The sequence below is a fragment of the Mus pahari genome, chromosome 8, assembly GCF_900095145.1.
Source record: "Mus pahari chromosome 8, PAHARI_EIJ_v1.1, whole genome shotgun sequence".
NCBI classification, from domain to species: domain Eukaryota; kingdom Metazoa; phylum Chordata; class Mammalia; order Rodentia; family Muridae; genus Mus; species Mus pahari.
Genome location: NC_034597.1, coordinates 51,247,118 through 51,264,778, shown reverse-complemented (window position 1 = coordinate 51,264,778; position 17,661 = coordinate 51,247,118). Strand labels below are relative to the sequence as shown.

General features: G+C 41.9%; 1 protein-coding gene across 2 annotated transcripts in view; it reads left to right on the top strand.

The window, feature by feature from the left end:
• Nup58 (nucleoporin 58) overlaps positions 1-17,661 on the top strand; it is a 47,504-nt gene that overhangs the window by 25,312 nt on the left and 4,531 nt on the right. The window contains exons 13-15 of one of the 2 annotated variants that reach the window (XM_021203128.2): positions 210-308; positions 1,964-2,059; positions 3,483-5,560. In XM_021203128.2, the coding sequence (XP_021058787.1) occupies positions 210-308; positions 1,964-2,059; positions 3,483-3,652 (365 nt within the window). In that variant the 3' untranslated portion in view covers positions 3,653-5,560. Of the gene's footprint in view, positions 1-209; positions 309-1,963; positions 2,060-3,482; positions 5,561-17,661 lie in introns of those variants that run through there. The other variant, XM_021203130.1, reaches the window with a different exon arrangement.

The following is a 17,661-nucleotide window of genomic DNA, read 5'->3' as shown; positions in this document are numbered from 1 at the left end:
AGGTTAATTAAAACTTTTTTTTTTTTTTTTCAGATAAAACATTTGGGATAGATAAGCTAGGTGAAAAAGACATCTTGAAATCAAAGTTTTAACAAGTGGAGTTTGTTAAAAAATAATCAATGTTCAGCTTTAAAATAATCTCATAAAGGAACTTTAATCTTGAAAGAGTAAGGCAAATTTGTTTTTCCCCCCGTTTTTTTTCATACCAGGGCCACAGCCGTCTCTGGGAGTTAGTTTTGGAACGCCATTCGGCTCAGGTATTGGCACTGGCTTGCAATCAAGTGGCTTAGGTTCTTCAAACCTTGGAGGTACACTTTACATTTTCTCCTGTTTCATTTGGACTGATGGTAGCCTGTAACACATTTCTAAGAGGATCTGCTGCTATTTGGGAAGTTAAGGTTCCATCTGGCAAAAAAGGATTCTCCAAACATGATTGATCATTGTGTTCTAGCATTCGCTTCAGTTTAAAAAGTCATTCTGTCCTGTGGGAAGTAGATAGGAAGAAGCACTACAACTAAGTGGCAGCGAATTTTGTGTGTTCCAGTCAACGTGCTGAAATGTAAACTTGGGCATTACTTAGACTAAATCAAATAGTCTTAATTGAACTTTGAAAGATTAGTTCTAATATAACTTTGGAATCCAATCTCTACTACATCATATAGATATTCCTGATAGTTAACTTTTTTTTTTTTAACCTGAGAATGACCACTTTAAGCAGGATTTTATTGTAAATTAAACAGCTTGACGTTTGTCATTTTGATGCACTCTTGGCATGTTTGACTCTATATGTACATAAGCAATTCAGATTATTCTAATTGTTTCATAAACTAGTAAAGTAAGTCTATAAAGACATTAATTATAAATGTATTCACAGTTCTTTTTGAATAATTGAGAGTTTATTATATTTTGACAAAAGTATTAAAGGGTTAATGATGGTTCCTGTATTTTTACTAAAATATAAAGAGAGGCTATAAGCTACCATGGTTATTTATTACAAACTGTTCTACATTGAGAATTTTAGAACTGTGAGAGATAGCATAATCCCTCTTGACTATAATACATTTTCCATCGTGTTTTTGATAGGCAGTGATTGATAGTTCACTGCCGACTTAAGTATTTTTGTAAGCCATTGCAGAATAACAAACAGACTTTGAACTTTGCTGGAGGTAAATCTTAGCTGGTTGAGTGCTACCCAGTGTGCATGAAGCCTTGGTTCCATTCCTAACTGCAAATATAGGGAGTGGGAGCTTATACCTGGAATCCCAGTACTCCGAAGGCAGGAGGAACAGAAGTTCTGGGTCATCCTCATCTACATGGGGAAAATAACATAAGACTAATAATAACTAAGATTTTGCAGTTTATATAGAAAATATCTGGTAAATTATATTTGAATACTTAGAATTTCTTCATGGACCTTGTATGATGAAAATATATTTTAAGAGAAAAGACTGTTCTTGTTAACATGGAGAGTAACATGACAGAATTTACTGTTACAGAGTAGATTGAGGTAGTGGACTGTCCTGTAGTTAGTAAGGAGCAGAGAGGGCACTTATCTCAGAATAGTCTAGTATTTACACTGTTGTGAAAGTCATGCTTCTTTATGAATTTAGCCAGCCTTTTTATATTTCTGAAATGAAATAGTGCTTCAGCTAGGCATATATCTAATTTTGTATACTCATTTCAGTGGCGAAAATAACCTATGTGATCTTGATTTTCATAGCCTTGTTCTTTGAAAATTGCTGGTAGGCCATAAACTAGTTTGGGTAGTTATAAATTAGTGTTTTATTTAGAATTAATCTGCTCAAGAAGTCTTACACAGAGGAGTAAGTAGCCAACTGCCTCTGTAAGCGGTGCTTGTGAACATTGCGTTTATTTGGCCTGTGGTGGTGGTTGGTTTTCTTGTGAGTACACTGTAATCTGTGTTTTATGTGCACTGTGTATTTTCTCTATTACCTTCCACTAGGATTTGGAACTAGCTCTGGTTTCGGATGCGGTACCACAGGGGCCTCCACATTTGGATTTGGAACAACAGATAAACCCTCAGGAAGTCTTAGTGCAGGTTTGTGTGCTTCTGCTTGAATTCCAGGCAGATTAAAAAGTGAAATCATTCAACTAAACATTACACACGTTCTTACTCTCAGTAACCCCTCAAGATCCCTAATTCACTTTCTCCTCCGAGGAAGCATGTATGCCTAACTACATTGTGTAGCCTTACTGTTGGTGGCTGTATGTACTGAGACTTTTTGACTTAAAAATAGTTAACTAGAGATTCATTAGAACCCTAGTGACTGACTTTATGGCTTAAGGCTTTCCTCCTACCCCATTAACCCAGTAGTTACATTGGGTGGTTTGTTTTTCATCCAGGAGAACTTTTTATTTGTGTTTTGTACTGGGGGTGGGAACTAGGGTTTTTACCCATGTTAAGCAAGCACTCTACCACTGATGTATTTCTCCAGCTTACTTTTTACTTTTCACTTTGAACCATGGTCTCACTGAGTACCCAGGCTGGCCTTTCACTTGTGTTCCTGCCTCAGCTGGATATTGTAGCTGAAACTGTAGGCCTGTACCACCAGGCAGCCCAACATAAAAGACATCTCAATCCAAACAGTTGTTAGTCCCTCTGATTTTAAGGGGTAGGGTCATTTATGAATAATGACTAGTTTGGCTCTGTGTTCATTTTTAAGTAGGTGTAATCTACTTTAGTAGAAAACCCAGAATTTTGTTTACCTTTCCATTTACTTTATATTTGTAAATACTAACTTGTCCTGATGTGTAATATGTAAGGATAAATAATATATCTAAAATAGTGGTATGACACTGTTCAAGAAATGTGTTCAAATATAGGAAATTCCACTTAATTTCAGTAGTATTTAAAGTCAATAGTGCCAGTGGAGTAAGATTTGTAATCAGTAGTATCAGGACTAGAATCGAAATACTGTTGTCAGGTAACCAGGCATCCAGAACACTTGCTCTTAATTATAAAGACTCGTATTATACACATTGTTGCATTCTCTTGAACATTGAGGTGGGCTGAGGTTTTCTTAGAAGGCTTGGGATTTAAGGGCAGGCCAGATGCCTTGAGTGTGTTTTCTAAGATGTTTTTGGTGAGTCTGAGTAAGAAGACACGGACATATATGTAGGTAATGTAATTTTATTCACATATATAATTATATACAGATTAATACACAGTTGTGTGCACATAAAACATGTTACAATGCAGACAAGAAAGTTTCTGGTAGCTTGAATTTTCCTGTATATTTTAGTTATCTGTGCTAGCTTCCTCTGTCTCTCAAGACACTCTTTAGCTGTTAGCTAAATTACTGTTCTTTAAAGCTCCTTGTTAGAAATTCAAGGGCTGTAGGCATTTTCTACTCTTACAAATTGTGTATTCACAGATAGAAATTCCCACTCATTCCTTGTTTTGTATATTTGTTTTTTGTGACTTAACTTCTCATTTGAATATTTTCTTCCCTGAACATAAGGCTTTGGCAGCTCAAGTACGTCTGGGTTTAACTTCAGCAATCCTGGCATCACGGCATCAGCTGGTTTGACATTTGGGGTGTCCAATCCTGCATCTGCGGGGTTTGGAACAGGAGGACAACTCCTTCAATTGAAGAGACCTCCAGCTGGAAACAAAAGAGGAAAGAGATAAACATACGGGTCAATATGTTGGCCATGTTTAGCTGGCGCCGCTCATTCTATGATTCTATTTTTCTAATGATGTAGTAATTGAACTGCATCTCGGGAGATTTATAACGTTTTGATATTCCTCACTCTGGAACTTGAACTTTGTTTGTTTACCTTACCAAACATCTTTCTTGTGAATTCAAAATCCAGTCGCAGTTTTGGTTGCTATTATTTTTGATTCTCCATGTAAGAAATGTTGTGATTAAATTACCAATTGATAGTGGTGGGAAAAAAAAAATCCATCAACCTAAGCCTGTGACTTATCCTAGTACTAATAGCAATGTTTCTGTTGCTGAGGTTTATGCTGTGAATACATGCGCATTGGTTTCTTATGCAGATGGTATAAACTCTAGGGCCTGTGCTAGAAATAGTTTGTTCCTTGACAAGGCCTTTTGAACTGTGCTGCAGGGCATCTTGTGGATATGTATGTAATTATATAGAGAGTAATGCACACAATGTGTGCACATAAAGTATATATTTACACAACTCCTGCCTCAGACTGTTATCCTTTTTAGTGTCTTTAGTTATTCACTCTTTATGATTTAGATCCTCAGCGCTTATAAAAGGAGTAACTTGGGGTGCCTGGTCACTTCATTTGTTTATTAGACAGAAGTGATTCTTGATATAAGTATGTAACCCATTCAACTTCATTGACCCCACTCTTCTGTTTTTATTTATGCCTTGACCCTTAGGAGCTGCTTCAGCTGAGGAATGCTCTAAGGCTCATCAAACAAATTTTAGAAACCTTTTTTACCCTATATATATTCTCATGCTACTATTATGAGAATCTTTTTTGTAAAGGAGATGGACTTTTAGGAGTGTATGTGAACTCCAGACTGATGTTCTGGGGCAAAGAGCTACTAAGCCAAATTGAATCTATGCAGGTGAAGGATGCAATGTTAATTCAGTAACAACTTGTTTAACTGTTTCAATACAGAATTATTCTTATAGGGCTATTGAGAAACCAAATGAAGTGGCTTCTGAGCCTCTTAATGTGCTGAGTCTTAATCCGGACTAGAGAAACTACCTTTTAGGGAAAATCTTTGTACCCACTCTAAACTTGCTGGTTTGAGGAGTGAGTGGAGCTCCAGTGAGTGCTCAGAGGTGTGTCAGGCTGTCTGTGTGACCTCTGTCTGTGCTGCCGATCTTGGTGTTGAGTGAGTAAACACCACTGTGAAGAGAATTAATTGCCTTAGGACCGTGACAGCGGGAAAGTAGTTTTCAGGTGGAATGAACACATGGAATTGCACGGAAATAGTTTAATTTTTTTACATAGAAGGTTTTGTATATAATGTTCATCAGTGAATAATTTCAGGATCATTTTCACCAAGGCACCTTTTTTTTTTTTTTTTTTTTTTAGTTCGAAACAGGTNTGGTGTACATACATACATATTTTAGTATAATATTACTTGGGTTTGATTATAAAAGTATTTTTGGTCGGTTTTATTTATCTGCATATAACAGTGATTGGCATTCCTGAATTCAATATTTGCATCTTGACGCACTAAAATAAGGAGAGTTATTTGTCTCTGAGCACTAAACATTTGTATATTTTTATAATTCTGCAACCCTCAGTCCAGACTATGGGGGAGGATAGGAAAAAGGTGTGCTTTGGCATTTTAAATTACCATTAGAGTTACATATACAATTACAAAAATACTGCTTTGTTCATTTTTTAAGTACATTGTATTATGCTGCAAATATCTGAGTATATTTCTCTAGGTTATTTTTTCTTTATATACATTTTCATATGTTGAACCACTGGGGACTTGTAACATTCATCTGTGGGAGGAGTCAGTGTTGTCTTTGTCTCCTTTGTCTTCGCCTTGTCTATTGTGGAAATAATAAAATTTGTTAGTTGCTTTGAATCTTTGTAGGTCTCAGCAGTTGTACATACTTAATTTTATTACTGCTTCTTATTCTCTTTAGTTGTCTTTAGTGTTGCCTACACTTGCAAGTTATAGTCTTGTTCTCTTTTGTTTTTAACAAATGGCTAAAGACAATGTAGCAAATTCTGACTGGGCAGGTGACCCAGTTATTAAAGTGCTTGTTATGCTGGTAAATGTGAGTAAATGCTGGATGGGTGTGGTTGCCCTCCTGATGCCAGTGCCAGAGTCAGTGAAGTGATTCCCAGAGTGAGCTGCTCGGAGAGACTAGCCACACCAGCAAGCTCCAGGTTTGACCAAGAGACCCTGCCTTAATGAATATAGTAGAAGAGCATTCAAGAATGAGTCCCAACAACAGCCCCCATCCCCCGTCATACATGCACACACGCACACATGCACAAATGGAAAGGGGAGGATAATAGGTTCTTTGTCACTTGGTTTTTTTTTCTTCTGAAAATTATGAGATTAAGCATCATAATTAAGTTGATAGATAATTGAGTTAAAAGCAAAGGCTCCTTCAGCTTAGTCTCAGTCCTTTCCTGCCCAGGTATGTACACTAAATGTGTTGGAACTGTCTTGGCAGACTGTTCTAAAAATGTCTATGTGTATGAATGGTTGTTTTGCTTTCTTTTTTCTCCTTTAAATGCTCATTTTATTGGTTTCTCTTCCCTTTTAAACAAGCAAGTTGACAACACCAACAACAAAATCCCAAACCTAAGTATTACGTGATTTTGATTTCCTCCCCTTTGTAGTATATTATCTATCTCTTGCCATATCAGCTCATAGAGATTGCCATTTGCACACTCTTTCCTTCCCCATACCCCGATTGCTATCCAGGTGTCTGTTTAGCTGTTCCTTGTTGATGGTCAGTTGGGTTCAATTCTGTAGAGATTGTGGTGAGTATCCTTGTACATGTCACGGTAGAAGGCCCTGAGAAGTTACCTGGTGTCATCTGCAGCTAAACAATCTACTAAACAAGTTTGATATCACTGATCAAAATATATCACCCTGGATTGCTGTAGGTCGGGGCAGGGGAACAGAGGGATATAAGAGGCCCTGTTCAGCTAAATGGCCTTCAGCCTTTAGATTATTTTCTGCTGGGCTAGTGTATGGGTACGTAAAACTGCTTCCTGGTTCTCTTCCCCTGGTCTCCTGTACCATTTCTGATAGATTGACTAGGGGGTGCTTTCACCACTTTTGCCTTCCCCACATGGGTGGATTATGAGGGTTCAAGGCATAGGGAGTGGCTATATGCCTGGTGCCAATGAGCCATTTAATTTATATGGGATTTGCCCTCCTTGGGATCTGGGACAGAGCTCCCAAATGTGCACCCAAGCCCATGAAGCAGGCCAGGGGACCCCACTCATCAGACTGGTAAAATCCCAGAATGATTTGGTTTGGGTTCCAATTAACCCACTCCATTGAATCGAAGAGAAGAACAATTGTCTAAGAGTGGTAAAGTTGTTTAACCTGGCTTAAAAATAAACAAAAGGACAGAAACCAGCTCTGCAGTGAACTCTGAGAATTGGGCAAGGGTGGGGAATCATAACCAAATAAGTGACTCATATATCATGTACTGGGTGGACAGTAGTATAGCCTACACGTTTAGACCACAGTACAAAGAATTTCCAAAAGGTAGGTAGACAACGAATACCAAACGATCCCAGAAAACGAATTGTGAAACAGATTGCTGTATATTTGGGTGAGGTGAGTCCATGTGGGGGGTCACCGGATAAAGAGATAATAAGGTGTTTGAGAGTACCACGACCAGTTTCCTTACATCAATTGGTGAAAGGATACTGTCTTCTCAGTATGTGCTGGCTAAAAGCCTGCTTGGAAAAGAAATATAAAATCATGGTGGTTGTAGGGCAATGATGTCTTCTAATGTAGACCAGAGCCTCAGCCTCAGAAGAAACCTGTTTCACCTGAGGACCAGCAGCAGTCTCTACCGTGTGTACAGTTAGACCCCATCACTGCTCCCTGTGCCACCAGCACATGCTGGGGAGCCCTGACACCCCTTCCCTTTCCAGTGTCAGCAGGCCCATTAGCTGCAGAACCATCACTAGGAACAGTCCCTTCAGAAAATTTAAGTCCCTACACCCTGGTGGGGAAGAGCAAAGAAAGCCAAATCTCAGCCCCTTGAACATAATAGATGAACCATTCAGTAAGATTTGCAGACTCCTCTATTTTGACCAGTATAGACAGGTCACAGAAAGCCAATGTACCTTAATTTATTGATCCTTTTCTGCCACTGACTTACTAAATTGGAAAAATCATACCCTCATGCAAAAAACAAAAATTCTTGGGACTTAATTGATGTAATCCAATCTATTATCCAAATCCAAGTTGGGTATCACCTGGGCAGAATGTTGACCCCTCCACTGTTGATTCTGGTTATCTCAGAATGATGGGTAAGGGACTGTGCCCCTAGATGACATCCAAAGTCTGGTTTCCGAGGAGTACTGATGGGGTGTGTGGTTGGAAAAGCTCAGGTGATAAACGAGATTCTTTTAATCAAAAGAGGAGATAGGAAGGCAGTAAATAATGGGGGAAGATCTCATGCTTCAGGAACTTGTGGAGAGCCTGAAACTATTCTAGGAGAGGCTCTGAAGCATTCAGTCTACAGTCCATTTGACTAAAAAAGCAGCCAAGAACCAACAAAGGGTTAATGTAGCCTTGGCAAGGCTCAGAGATGTCAAATGCAAGCTGCAAAAAAAGGTTGTAAAAGTTTTGAATGAATGCCAGCCAGCTAGTTGCTAGTGATGACTTAGTTCCCGATACAAGGAACTGAAAAAGAAAAACAGATTTGCTGGCTGCTGCACTGATAGAATGTTCAGGGCACCCATGGACCGTGTTCCACCAGATTGGGGCTGTGGCCACTAGGAAGCTGATAGGGCCACTTTGCTCAGAAGTGGAATTGGCTCAGAACCAGTGTGCATTTTGCCATAGAAAGGGCATTAGAAAATGAACACCCACAGAAGGCAGAGAATGCCTGCTTAGGTGCCAGGTTAAGGAGGAAGGCTGGATGATTCAAGTGATAGCATCCTAGGCAGTGAAAGAGACACCAGAAAAGAGAGATTGCAGGCTTAGCAGGCCCCCCCGCCCAATGAAGAGTAGACCCATTCCATTGGGAGCCTGTGAGAGCATATAGTCAAAAGAATGCTGCTGATGCTGGCCAGTACACGAACACTGGGGTTGTGATGTAATCCATGAAGGACACTACAGATCATGGGAGCTATAGACAGCTTTTCCTCATCTCCAGCTGTTGGGGCCTGGGAAGCCATGATGTTATCCGTGAGTTTCTATGCCATCCTGGTTGTACAGAGCCTCTGTTGAGTTGACCTGGGGAAGCTGCAAGCTCAAATATCTAACTCCTCAGGTCCAGAAAACCTAAACTCTGGGAACACTCCTACTGTCCCCTGGGAGAAAGGAATGATGACTATTTGGCTTGGCTGAGAAGCCACAAGGACCCGAGCTTCTCAGTTCTTGGTTTACTGGTTGAGATTAAACAACCAGTGCTCTCATGAATACTCCTCCAGTGGTCACAGAATTAACACAAGGGATAGCCCACTCACCAGAGGCAGTATCCCTTTCCAGGCACAAGTTGGAGCTTTAAAATGCCTAGAAAAACTCTTAAAAAGCAGAATTCTCTGGTCTCATCAGACAGCCTGGGATATACTTCTCTTGCCAGGCCATAAACATAGATCTGATGTTCATAGCCCAGTACAGGACTTAGGGGCAGTAAATCACAGTAACTGCATCAGCTGTCCCCAGTCCTCAACACCTGTCAGGGCTTGCTTCTGCTGAGGCTGTTTTCTTTAGATCTAAAGAACCAGCTTCTAGGTTCACACCCCCATCTTGGCAGTCTATTTTTGTCTTTCAATGGTAAAGTCCTGAAAATAGTGACAAAAGTCAATTAACTTCGACCAGATTGCCCCAGATTTAAATTTTTCTTTACCATTTTTCACACTGTGCTATTTGACCAGCATAACTTTACACTGCTCCAATATGTAGATGATTTATTCCTGGTGGGAGCCACCAAAGAAGACTGGAGGAGACATACACACTCTATCCTACTATGGAGAACTGGTTATAAACTCTATAGTAAAAAGCCCCAATCTGACTAGGTATTCTGGTCTTTAATCTTAGCACTTGGGAGGCAGAGGCAAGGGGATCAAACTGAGTCTCAGGCCTGTCTGATCTACATAGTAAATTCTAGGTCAGCCAGAGCTACATAGACCCTGTCTCAAAACAACCTTTTCCCCACGTCCACAAAACTGCCAAGAAAGGGTTAAATATCTCAGGTTCCATTTGTGACAGGGGCAACTCCAAAGTCCTAAGAGGAAGCAGGCAGGCCTTTTGCTCTGTTCAGTTCTGCATACCCTCATGTCGGATTTCTTGGGAAGCTGTTGTCTATTTGGGTTCTGAATTTCTCTGTTCTGGAAAAAAACAGAATGGAAGCCACAGAATGGGGAGAAAGCCCTCATTGTGGGAAAAAGACCAACAGAAAACTTTTGAAGAAATCAGGCAGGCCCTTACTGGCTTCAGACTCCCAGACATAATTAATCTTTTTATCTGTGTCAGATATTAGGGTCTTCTTATTACCCATAGCTTGTCTTTTTAAACAGCTGGACTCTGGCTTTAGTCTGGCCACCCTACCTGCATCCACTTGGTGCTACAATACTCTTGGTTGACAAACTGTAAGGATTTAACTGTTGACACCATATATACAGTGTTATTTTGATGGGTTACAAAGGCCAATACTGGTTCACAAATGCTAGTGTGGCCAGCTATGAGGCAATCCTATGTGAAAGGATTCACCTACGAGTGATTCCAAATCTTAAACCCTGCAGCATTATGCCAGGCTCGCCAGATTGTGATTACATTGAAGGCAGGACAGATCTAACAGACAAACCTAAAGACCCCGATGTACCATATCTTACTGGTGGCAGTAGTTTTATAGAAGAACAGCTTGCTGATGACCCTCAATTCTACCACTGAGGCAAATCCTCTGCCCAAGGGGACCAGCACAAAAAGCAGAACTCAGAGCTTCAGCAAGAGTGCTGCGGCTGGCAGTGGGATGGATGTGAACATATTTACCACTCTTAAGTGTATTTGTACTATGCTCTGTGAGCATGGAGCCCTATGTAAAGAAGAGGGACTGATCAATTCAGAAGGGAAAGACATAAATACGGCAAAGAAATCATAGAATTCTTATATGCTGTATAGCCTCTAAGCAAATTGGCTGCCTTCTAGTTTTGAGGACACCAGAATGGAAATGCTAACAACTTTTGGGGGCAACGGCAGAATAGACAGAAAGGTGAAAACTACCAGCTTCCAAAGGCAGGGCAGAGCTGGCAATTGCTACAGCCACATTATCTCCAGGCCACTAGGTAAATGGCTAGGATTAAGACTGAAAATGAGGACTGTCCCCAGCAAGTGGTAGATATTTCAAAGATGAATATAGCCGTCCCTGTGGCCACTGCCTCTGCCTTTGTCACACAGTTCCATCAAGGACCTCATGTCAGCTGGATGGCTCTGGAAAATAAGATTGATACTTACACTATTCCTGCTTCCCTGTATAGCTTGACTAACTGGCCAACAGAGTGACACACATGCCTGGGCTAACCCACGATGGGCTGAGGGCAGTGGAATGCTGGAGGAGCCCTGTTTGGGACTTTGGTTGTTGATTTTGCAGAGCTACTCTAAGCTAGGGGCTACAGATTCGTGTTTGTCTCTGTATACGCATCCTCAGGTTACATAATGTGAAGCCCTTATAGAAAGGGCATTTGAAGTAATATGGCTTCTAAAAGAAATCATTTCTGGGTTTGGGATTCATGTTGCTTATAGAGGCAGACACTGGGCCAGCATTTGTGGGAGAGATAGTACATACAATTGGTACCTGGAAGGCTAAAAGTCCTCTGGAAGCTACACAAGCCATATCTTCCGTGGAGCTCTTGGAAGGTGGGGTCTGTGAACTAGACAGTAAAATTACAGATAAACTATGGTGAAAGTCTCACCCCAAAATTGCTTTGTTAAAAATCAGATCTCTTAAAAAAAAAAAAAAATCAGATCTCCTTTTTTTTTTTTTTTTTTTCTTTCCCGAGACAGGGTTTCTTTGAATAGCCCTGACGGTCCTGGAACTCACTCTGTAGACCAGGCTGGCCAGAAGTCCACCTGCCTCTGCCTCCCAGGTCCTGGGATTAAAGGCGTGCACCAACACTGCCCAGCTAAAATTCAGATCTAATTGCATTGCCAACCCCTTGCATTTACCTCTTCCAGTCCTCCTGCTTTGGGCCTTTACTACAGACTTCAGGTAGCTGCCCCAGCAGATGGGACTGCCAAGCAGGGGTTTCTGTTTATGAAATCCCTATGGGCATCCTCTCCTTGTCAGAGAAATACAGGAGAACTTAAAAGGATTTGGTAATGTCACTTTAAGCCAGCAGATGCAGAGGCTCTGCTCCACCCTGGTTCATTCATCACAAAGCCAGAGAATGGTTTCCTGTAAGCCCAGCTATGAACACACTCCTTTAAATCAGGGGATGCAGTCTGCAGGAAAGAATGGAATATCCAGGTCCTGAAGCCTTTATGGAGAGGTCGACTCACTGTTATTTTATCCACGCCCACTGCAGTAAAGGACTGCACTCCCAGGACTCGTCATAGCAAAGAGAATCCAGCCTCCCATACCTGGGAATGTGTTCTTGACCCAGCGACACCCTGCAAGCTGACCATCCGCAGGAATCCGGCTGCACCATCAAAGGACTTGAAGAGATAAAGAGACACAGCTAGACCAGAGAATGACAGCATTGCTTCAGTCTCTGTAGCAGCCAACTGACCTATTCATAGCCATTGGTGGGACAAGCAAGCTGCTGCTCTCTTTACTGACTCATGAATGAATTGCCAACCCCTTGCTTTTACAAAACTCTTCTGCTGCTCCTGCTTTGAGCCTTTGCACCAGGAGCAGACGGGACCAGTGGCTAGAGGTTCCTGAAAATCACCTCTTTCTTACCTCTTTTGCCCCGGATGCATGGCTACAATCTGTTGCTGTTAATCTGGCTTTCTTGTCATGGTCTCTGGACCATTTGGTGACTCTTGCATGGGGTCACTTGGACCCTGCTATGTTACACTCATTTTGAATCTCAGGGAAAGGCCTTAAGAACCTGTGAATGTAAAGACCGGTTCACCTGATTTAACCCCTGTTAGAATCCCTACTCCCCCTTCTTTTGGGAATGGTTCAAAAGTTCAAAGATGGGACGGAACCCTGCTTACAAAAACATAGGCTCCAATCCCTCTGCACCAAAGACAATCCCTTGATGTATGTTGAAACTTACGACAAGCTCAGTGCACATAACAGGCCATGTGATAGCCTCCAACAAGGATGGTACAGTCAATAAAATAATTCCCACTAAACAGCCCTCATCTCTAATGGGTCTAGGACAAGTCAGCTATAAACTTCTTGAGGGCACCCGGTCCCCAAAAGAAATGGAGGACAGCATAGTGATGGCATACCTTCAGTTGGGTAGTTGTGTTGCCTCCAGGTGGGTGTAACCCCAGGTGGGTGTAACCATGTCCTGCTGTGAGTTAGGGGCTAGTAATCTTTTTGACTTTACTGTCTTCAACCCAGCGTGCCCAGAATTGAAAAGAGTTCTCTGTACTGAAATGCACATAACCAACTCTGGAATCCTGGACCCCTTCTCCAGTGTTGAAGGGTTAGTGTCTTACACTAAGCCTACACCCATGTGGTAGTCTTTGTACTATGAGGTTGTACTCTATTCTTAATTATGAATAGCCAGAGAATGGGTATTAAGGGTTGGATATTCTGAGATAGAAACACCAGCTATAAAAATTAGAGAGCAGGGAGACAATGACTGGCACTCTGAATGTAGAACAGTATTTTCTGGCCTAGTCACTAGGATAGATGATAGGTCTCCTGGCTAGCATACTATTTCTGTATGTTAAATTGCATCATCAGGCCACAGACTGCTCTTGAATTTATGACTAATACAACTTAACACTCCTGAGTTGCTAACCAATCAGCAAGGCAAGGTGTATAGTGTAATTTTCACAATCACTCGGTCTAAGACTATCTGCATGCCTCTATGGAAAGTTCAACTAATCCTGGGTAGATGTCTGAGTCTGCCCTCTATTTCCCTTGGCTAGCACCATCTCTATGCTCATAGAAAGCACAATGGAGATAAACACCAACTCTCGAGTTGTGATGCCATGGCAATAACAAGCCAATTGGTCAGGAGGATGCTCCATGACCCCAGAGGGACTCTGGTACCAAAGAAGGGGATGTGGCAGAAGGCATCAGGAATCAGCAGGCTCCCCTTCAGTATCTCACTATGTCTCGTCCATGACCAAATCTCTCCCCCTTCCTTCCTGCAGTGTAAATGGCTTGGAAATTCTGCTGCTTGGGTGAAAAATTCTGCTTATGGGGGAGTTGAGTGAACTCTATTAAGCAAGTTTAATATAAGCAATTCTCTCTCTCTCTCTCTCTCTCTCTCTCTCTCTCTCTCTCTCTCTCTCTCTCTCTCTCTCTCTCTCACTTGCTGTGGAGTTCGGGGACGGAACAGAAGGTCTATAAGAGACTGTTGAGCTGAATGGCCTTCAGCCTTTAGACTTTTGTGTGCTAGGCTAGTAGTATGTATACAAAACNAAGTTTAATATAAGCAATTCTCTCTCTCTCTCTCAATATATCTCTCTCTCTCTCTCTCTCTCTCTCTCTCTCTCTCTCTCTCTGAATTGCTGTGGAGTTGGGGGACGGAACAGAAGGTCTATAAGAGACTGTTGAGCTGAATGGCCTTCAGCCTTTAGACTTTTGTGTGCTAGGCTAGTAGTATGTATACAAAACTGCTTCCTGGCTCTCAGCTTGGGTTTCTCTTCCCTTGGTTTCCTGTCTTTTGTGCATATGTTTAATATTTCTTTGTGATTCCTCCTGAAAAGGAGTTGCTACTATAAAATATACTTATGAAGTATATTTTAGCATTTGATTGTCTCCCTCGGGTTACTCTGTACATTCCTACCAGTATGCAGCAGTATGCAGCAGTATGCATTTCCTCAGATTCTTTGGGGTACTAGTTCTCGGTTGGAAACACCCCCCCCCTTTTTTTTGTCCTTTGTCCTTTTTTAAAAAAAATTGGATATTTTCTTTATTTACATTTCAAATGTTATCCTGGTTTCCCCTGCAAAATCCCCCTTCCCCCTATTCCCCAACAACAACAACCCCACTTCCTGGCCCTGACATTCCCCTACACTGGGGCATAGAGCCTTCACCAGGACCAAGGTCCTCTCCTCCCATTGATGTTCGACTTGGCCATCCTCTGCTACAGAGCCACGAGTCCCATCATGTGTACTCTTTGGCTAGTGGTTTAGTCCCTGGGAGCTCCGTGAGTACTGGTTAGTTTATATTGTTGTTCCTCCTATGGAGCTGCAAACCCCTTCAGCTCCTTGGATACTTTCTCTAGCTCCTTCATTGGGGACCCTGTGCTCAGTCCAATGGTAGGCTGCGAGGATCCACTTCTGTATTTATCAGGCACTGGCAGAGCCTCTCAGGAGACAGCTATAACAGGCTTCTGTCAGTAAGCACTTGTTGGCATCCACAAAAGTGTCTGGGTTTGGTGATTGTATATGGATGGATTCCCAGGTGAGGTAGTCTCTGGATGGTCTTTCCTTCAGTCTCTGCTCCACACTTTGTCTCTGTAACTCCTCCCATAGGCATTTTGTTCCCCTCTTCTATGTAGGATTGAAGCATCCACACTTTGGTCTTCCTTCTTCTTGAGCTTCATGTTAATTGATGAAGATACAAAGAAAATTCTGCTTGGGAGTCAAAACAGTAGTTGTTTGGTTTTACCTTTTTCTTTTCTTTTTTAGCAATGAATAAGAGTTTGAGTTATGTAGTATCATGACATTAAAGAGCAAACCATTTTAGTTAAAAGTAGTCCTTGGGGCTACAGAGATAGTTTAGGCTAGAACACTTGCCCAGTACATGAGTGAGGGTCTGCGTTCAGGCCTCAACACTGTCTGTAGCTGTCTAAGTTTGCACATATTGAAAGACTCTAAAATGTAAATTGTGCTCCACTTTCCATGTTCCTGTTCTGCTCCCTGTGTCTTGGGCCGTAGTTTGTCTTCCTTTTTAACAGCTGCATAGCTCTGCCTGTACTCTTGAACTAGTTCCCAGTGACTTCAGATGATTTCTTTTGCTCGCAACTGGAAGTCATTCTGCTGGTAGGATGGGGCATTGGTGTCTAGCCATCGCAGCTCTAGTTACCGTGTATGATCCCTTTGCCCTTCCACAGGCAACAGTGGGTGCTGGGCTAAGGGATGATGCTACGATGCAAACACCTATCCCAGGTGTCCCTCACAAGGAACTCATAATCTGTCGTCAGGTGGATAGCGTCCTGACCTTGTGCTAGGAATGCTTGTGTCAGTAATGGTCCTGTGTTCTGAAAAAACTGAAAAGGCAGAAAAAGGCTTCCTCTGTGCCCGGTAAGCATGGTCCTGCTCATTTGTTTTGGCAGTTTTACCCTGTAACCGAACACGAGGACGTACGGACACCAAGGAGCACAGCCTACATTTTAGAGCCCTTTCAGTATGCTCACATGTAGGTAAACAACACAGGGTGAACTCTGCTAATGCCCTTGGTTTCATCTCTGCAGGTACAGCTTTGAAAATGAAATTAAACCTTGCTGAGCCTTCTAGACGATGCTTGTTAGAGCTCTCCTTCTACTGAGTCTTTAAAAACTGCCACTCTGAAATGGATTTTGTGTTTCTTTTCTTTTTTTTTTCCAGTAACTACCAGTGTCCATATAAAAATTTTAATACCATTTAAGACATAATTGAAAATCGTCCCTGTGTTTTTTGAGAACATTTGGAATTAGCACACACAGTTTTATTACGGTATTTCAGGTAGAATTGTTTTTTTTACCCCATTCTCCTCTATCCTCCAACCCCCTTGTGTGCTCTCCCACACCCCATAGCCACATAGTATGTATGTGCTGTCCCATGGTCTTGGCAACTCCCATTATGGTGGGGTCTCCATATGGAAGGCTGCACCTTCACCAATATCTTCTAGCCTCAGCTGCTCTCCATAACCCCATCATGTCTCTAGAGCTGGTACTGTGTGGCAATCTCCCACATATTATCAAGTTCTGCTTCTAGCTTGAGACATAGTCTTAGTCCTCCTCTGCGTGGTGACCCTGAGTAAACACTTAGAAGGTTTTGCCTCAGGAATGCAGGTCTCGCCCTAATCACACCCGATCTTTCAGCTGCGGCTGAACTAATTGTTCAACACTAATTGTCCTAGTAAGCAAAGGCTTCATTGCTATACTTCTAGTCTCTTATTAATCACAAAGGATTCTTCAGTCTCAGCTGACTAGACACCATAGATTCTTCATTCAGATATATCACATAAACAGCCCTGGTTGAGTCTTGGCTTCCCTCTGAGACATCACAAGCCAGGCTTCTGCCACCTGCATTTCTCTACACATTCTTACCTTCTAAGAGTTCCAAACACATCCACGAGTCCTTCCCTAAAACAGTATGGTCAAATCTGTCACAATGATACTCCAGACTCCTGAGATCAGTTTTTATCTTAGTATGCTTTCTATTGCTATGATAAATACCATTACCGAAACAAATGTATGAGGAAAAGGGTTGTTTGGGGCTTACACGTCCAAATTCTACTCTGTCACTGAGAGAAGCCAGGGCAGGAACCTTGGAGGAAAGCTGCCCTCTGGCTTGCTCACAATAGCCTGCTTGCTCAGCTTGCTTTCTTATATAGTCGAGCACCATTTGCCCTGGGGTGGTCACCACAGTGGCCTAGGCGCTTACGACTATCAGTTTACAAAATGCCCCGCCAACATGCACATGGGCCAACCAGAGGACATTTCTCAGTTGAGATTCCTTCTCCTAGGTTACGCTACTTTGTGTCAAGTTGACAAAAACCTAACCAGCACACTCTTCTGTTCTTTCCAACCCTGACGCATTTCCCTTCATGTTTTACGTGCTCTTTTAAGGTTATTTATTTGTTTATTTTTGGTTTTACGAGACAGGGTTTCTCTGTGCAGTCCTGGCTGTCCTGGAACTC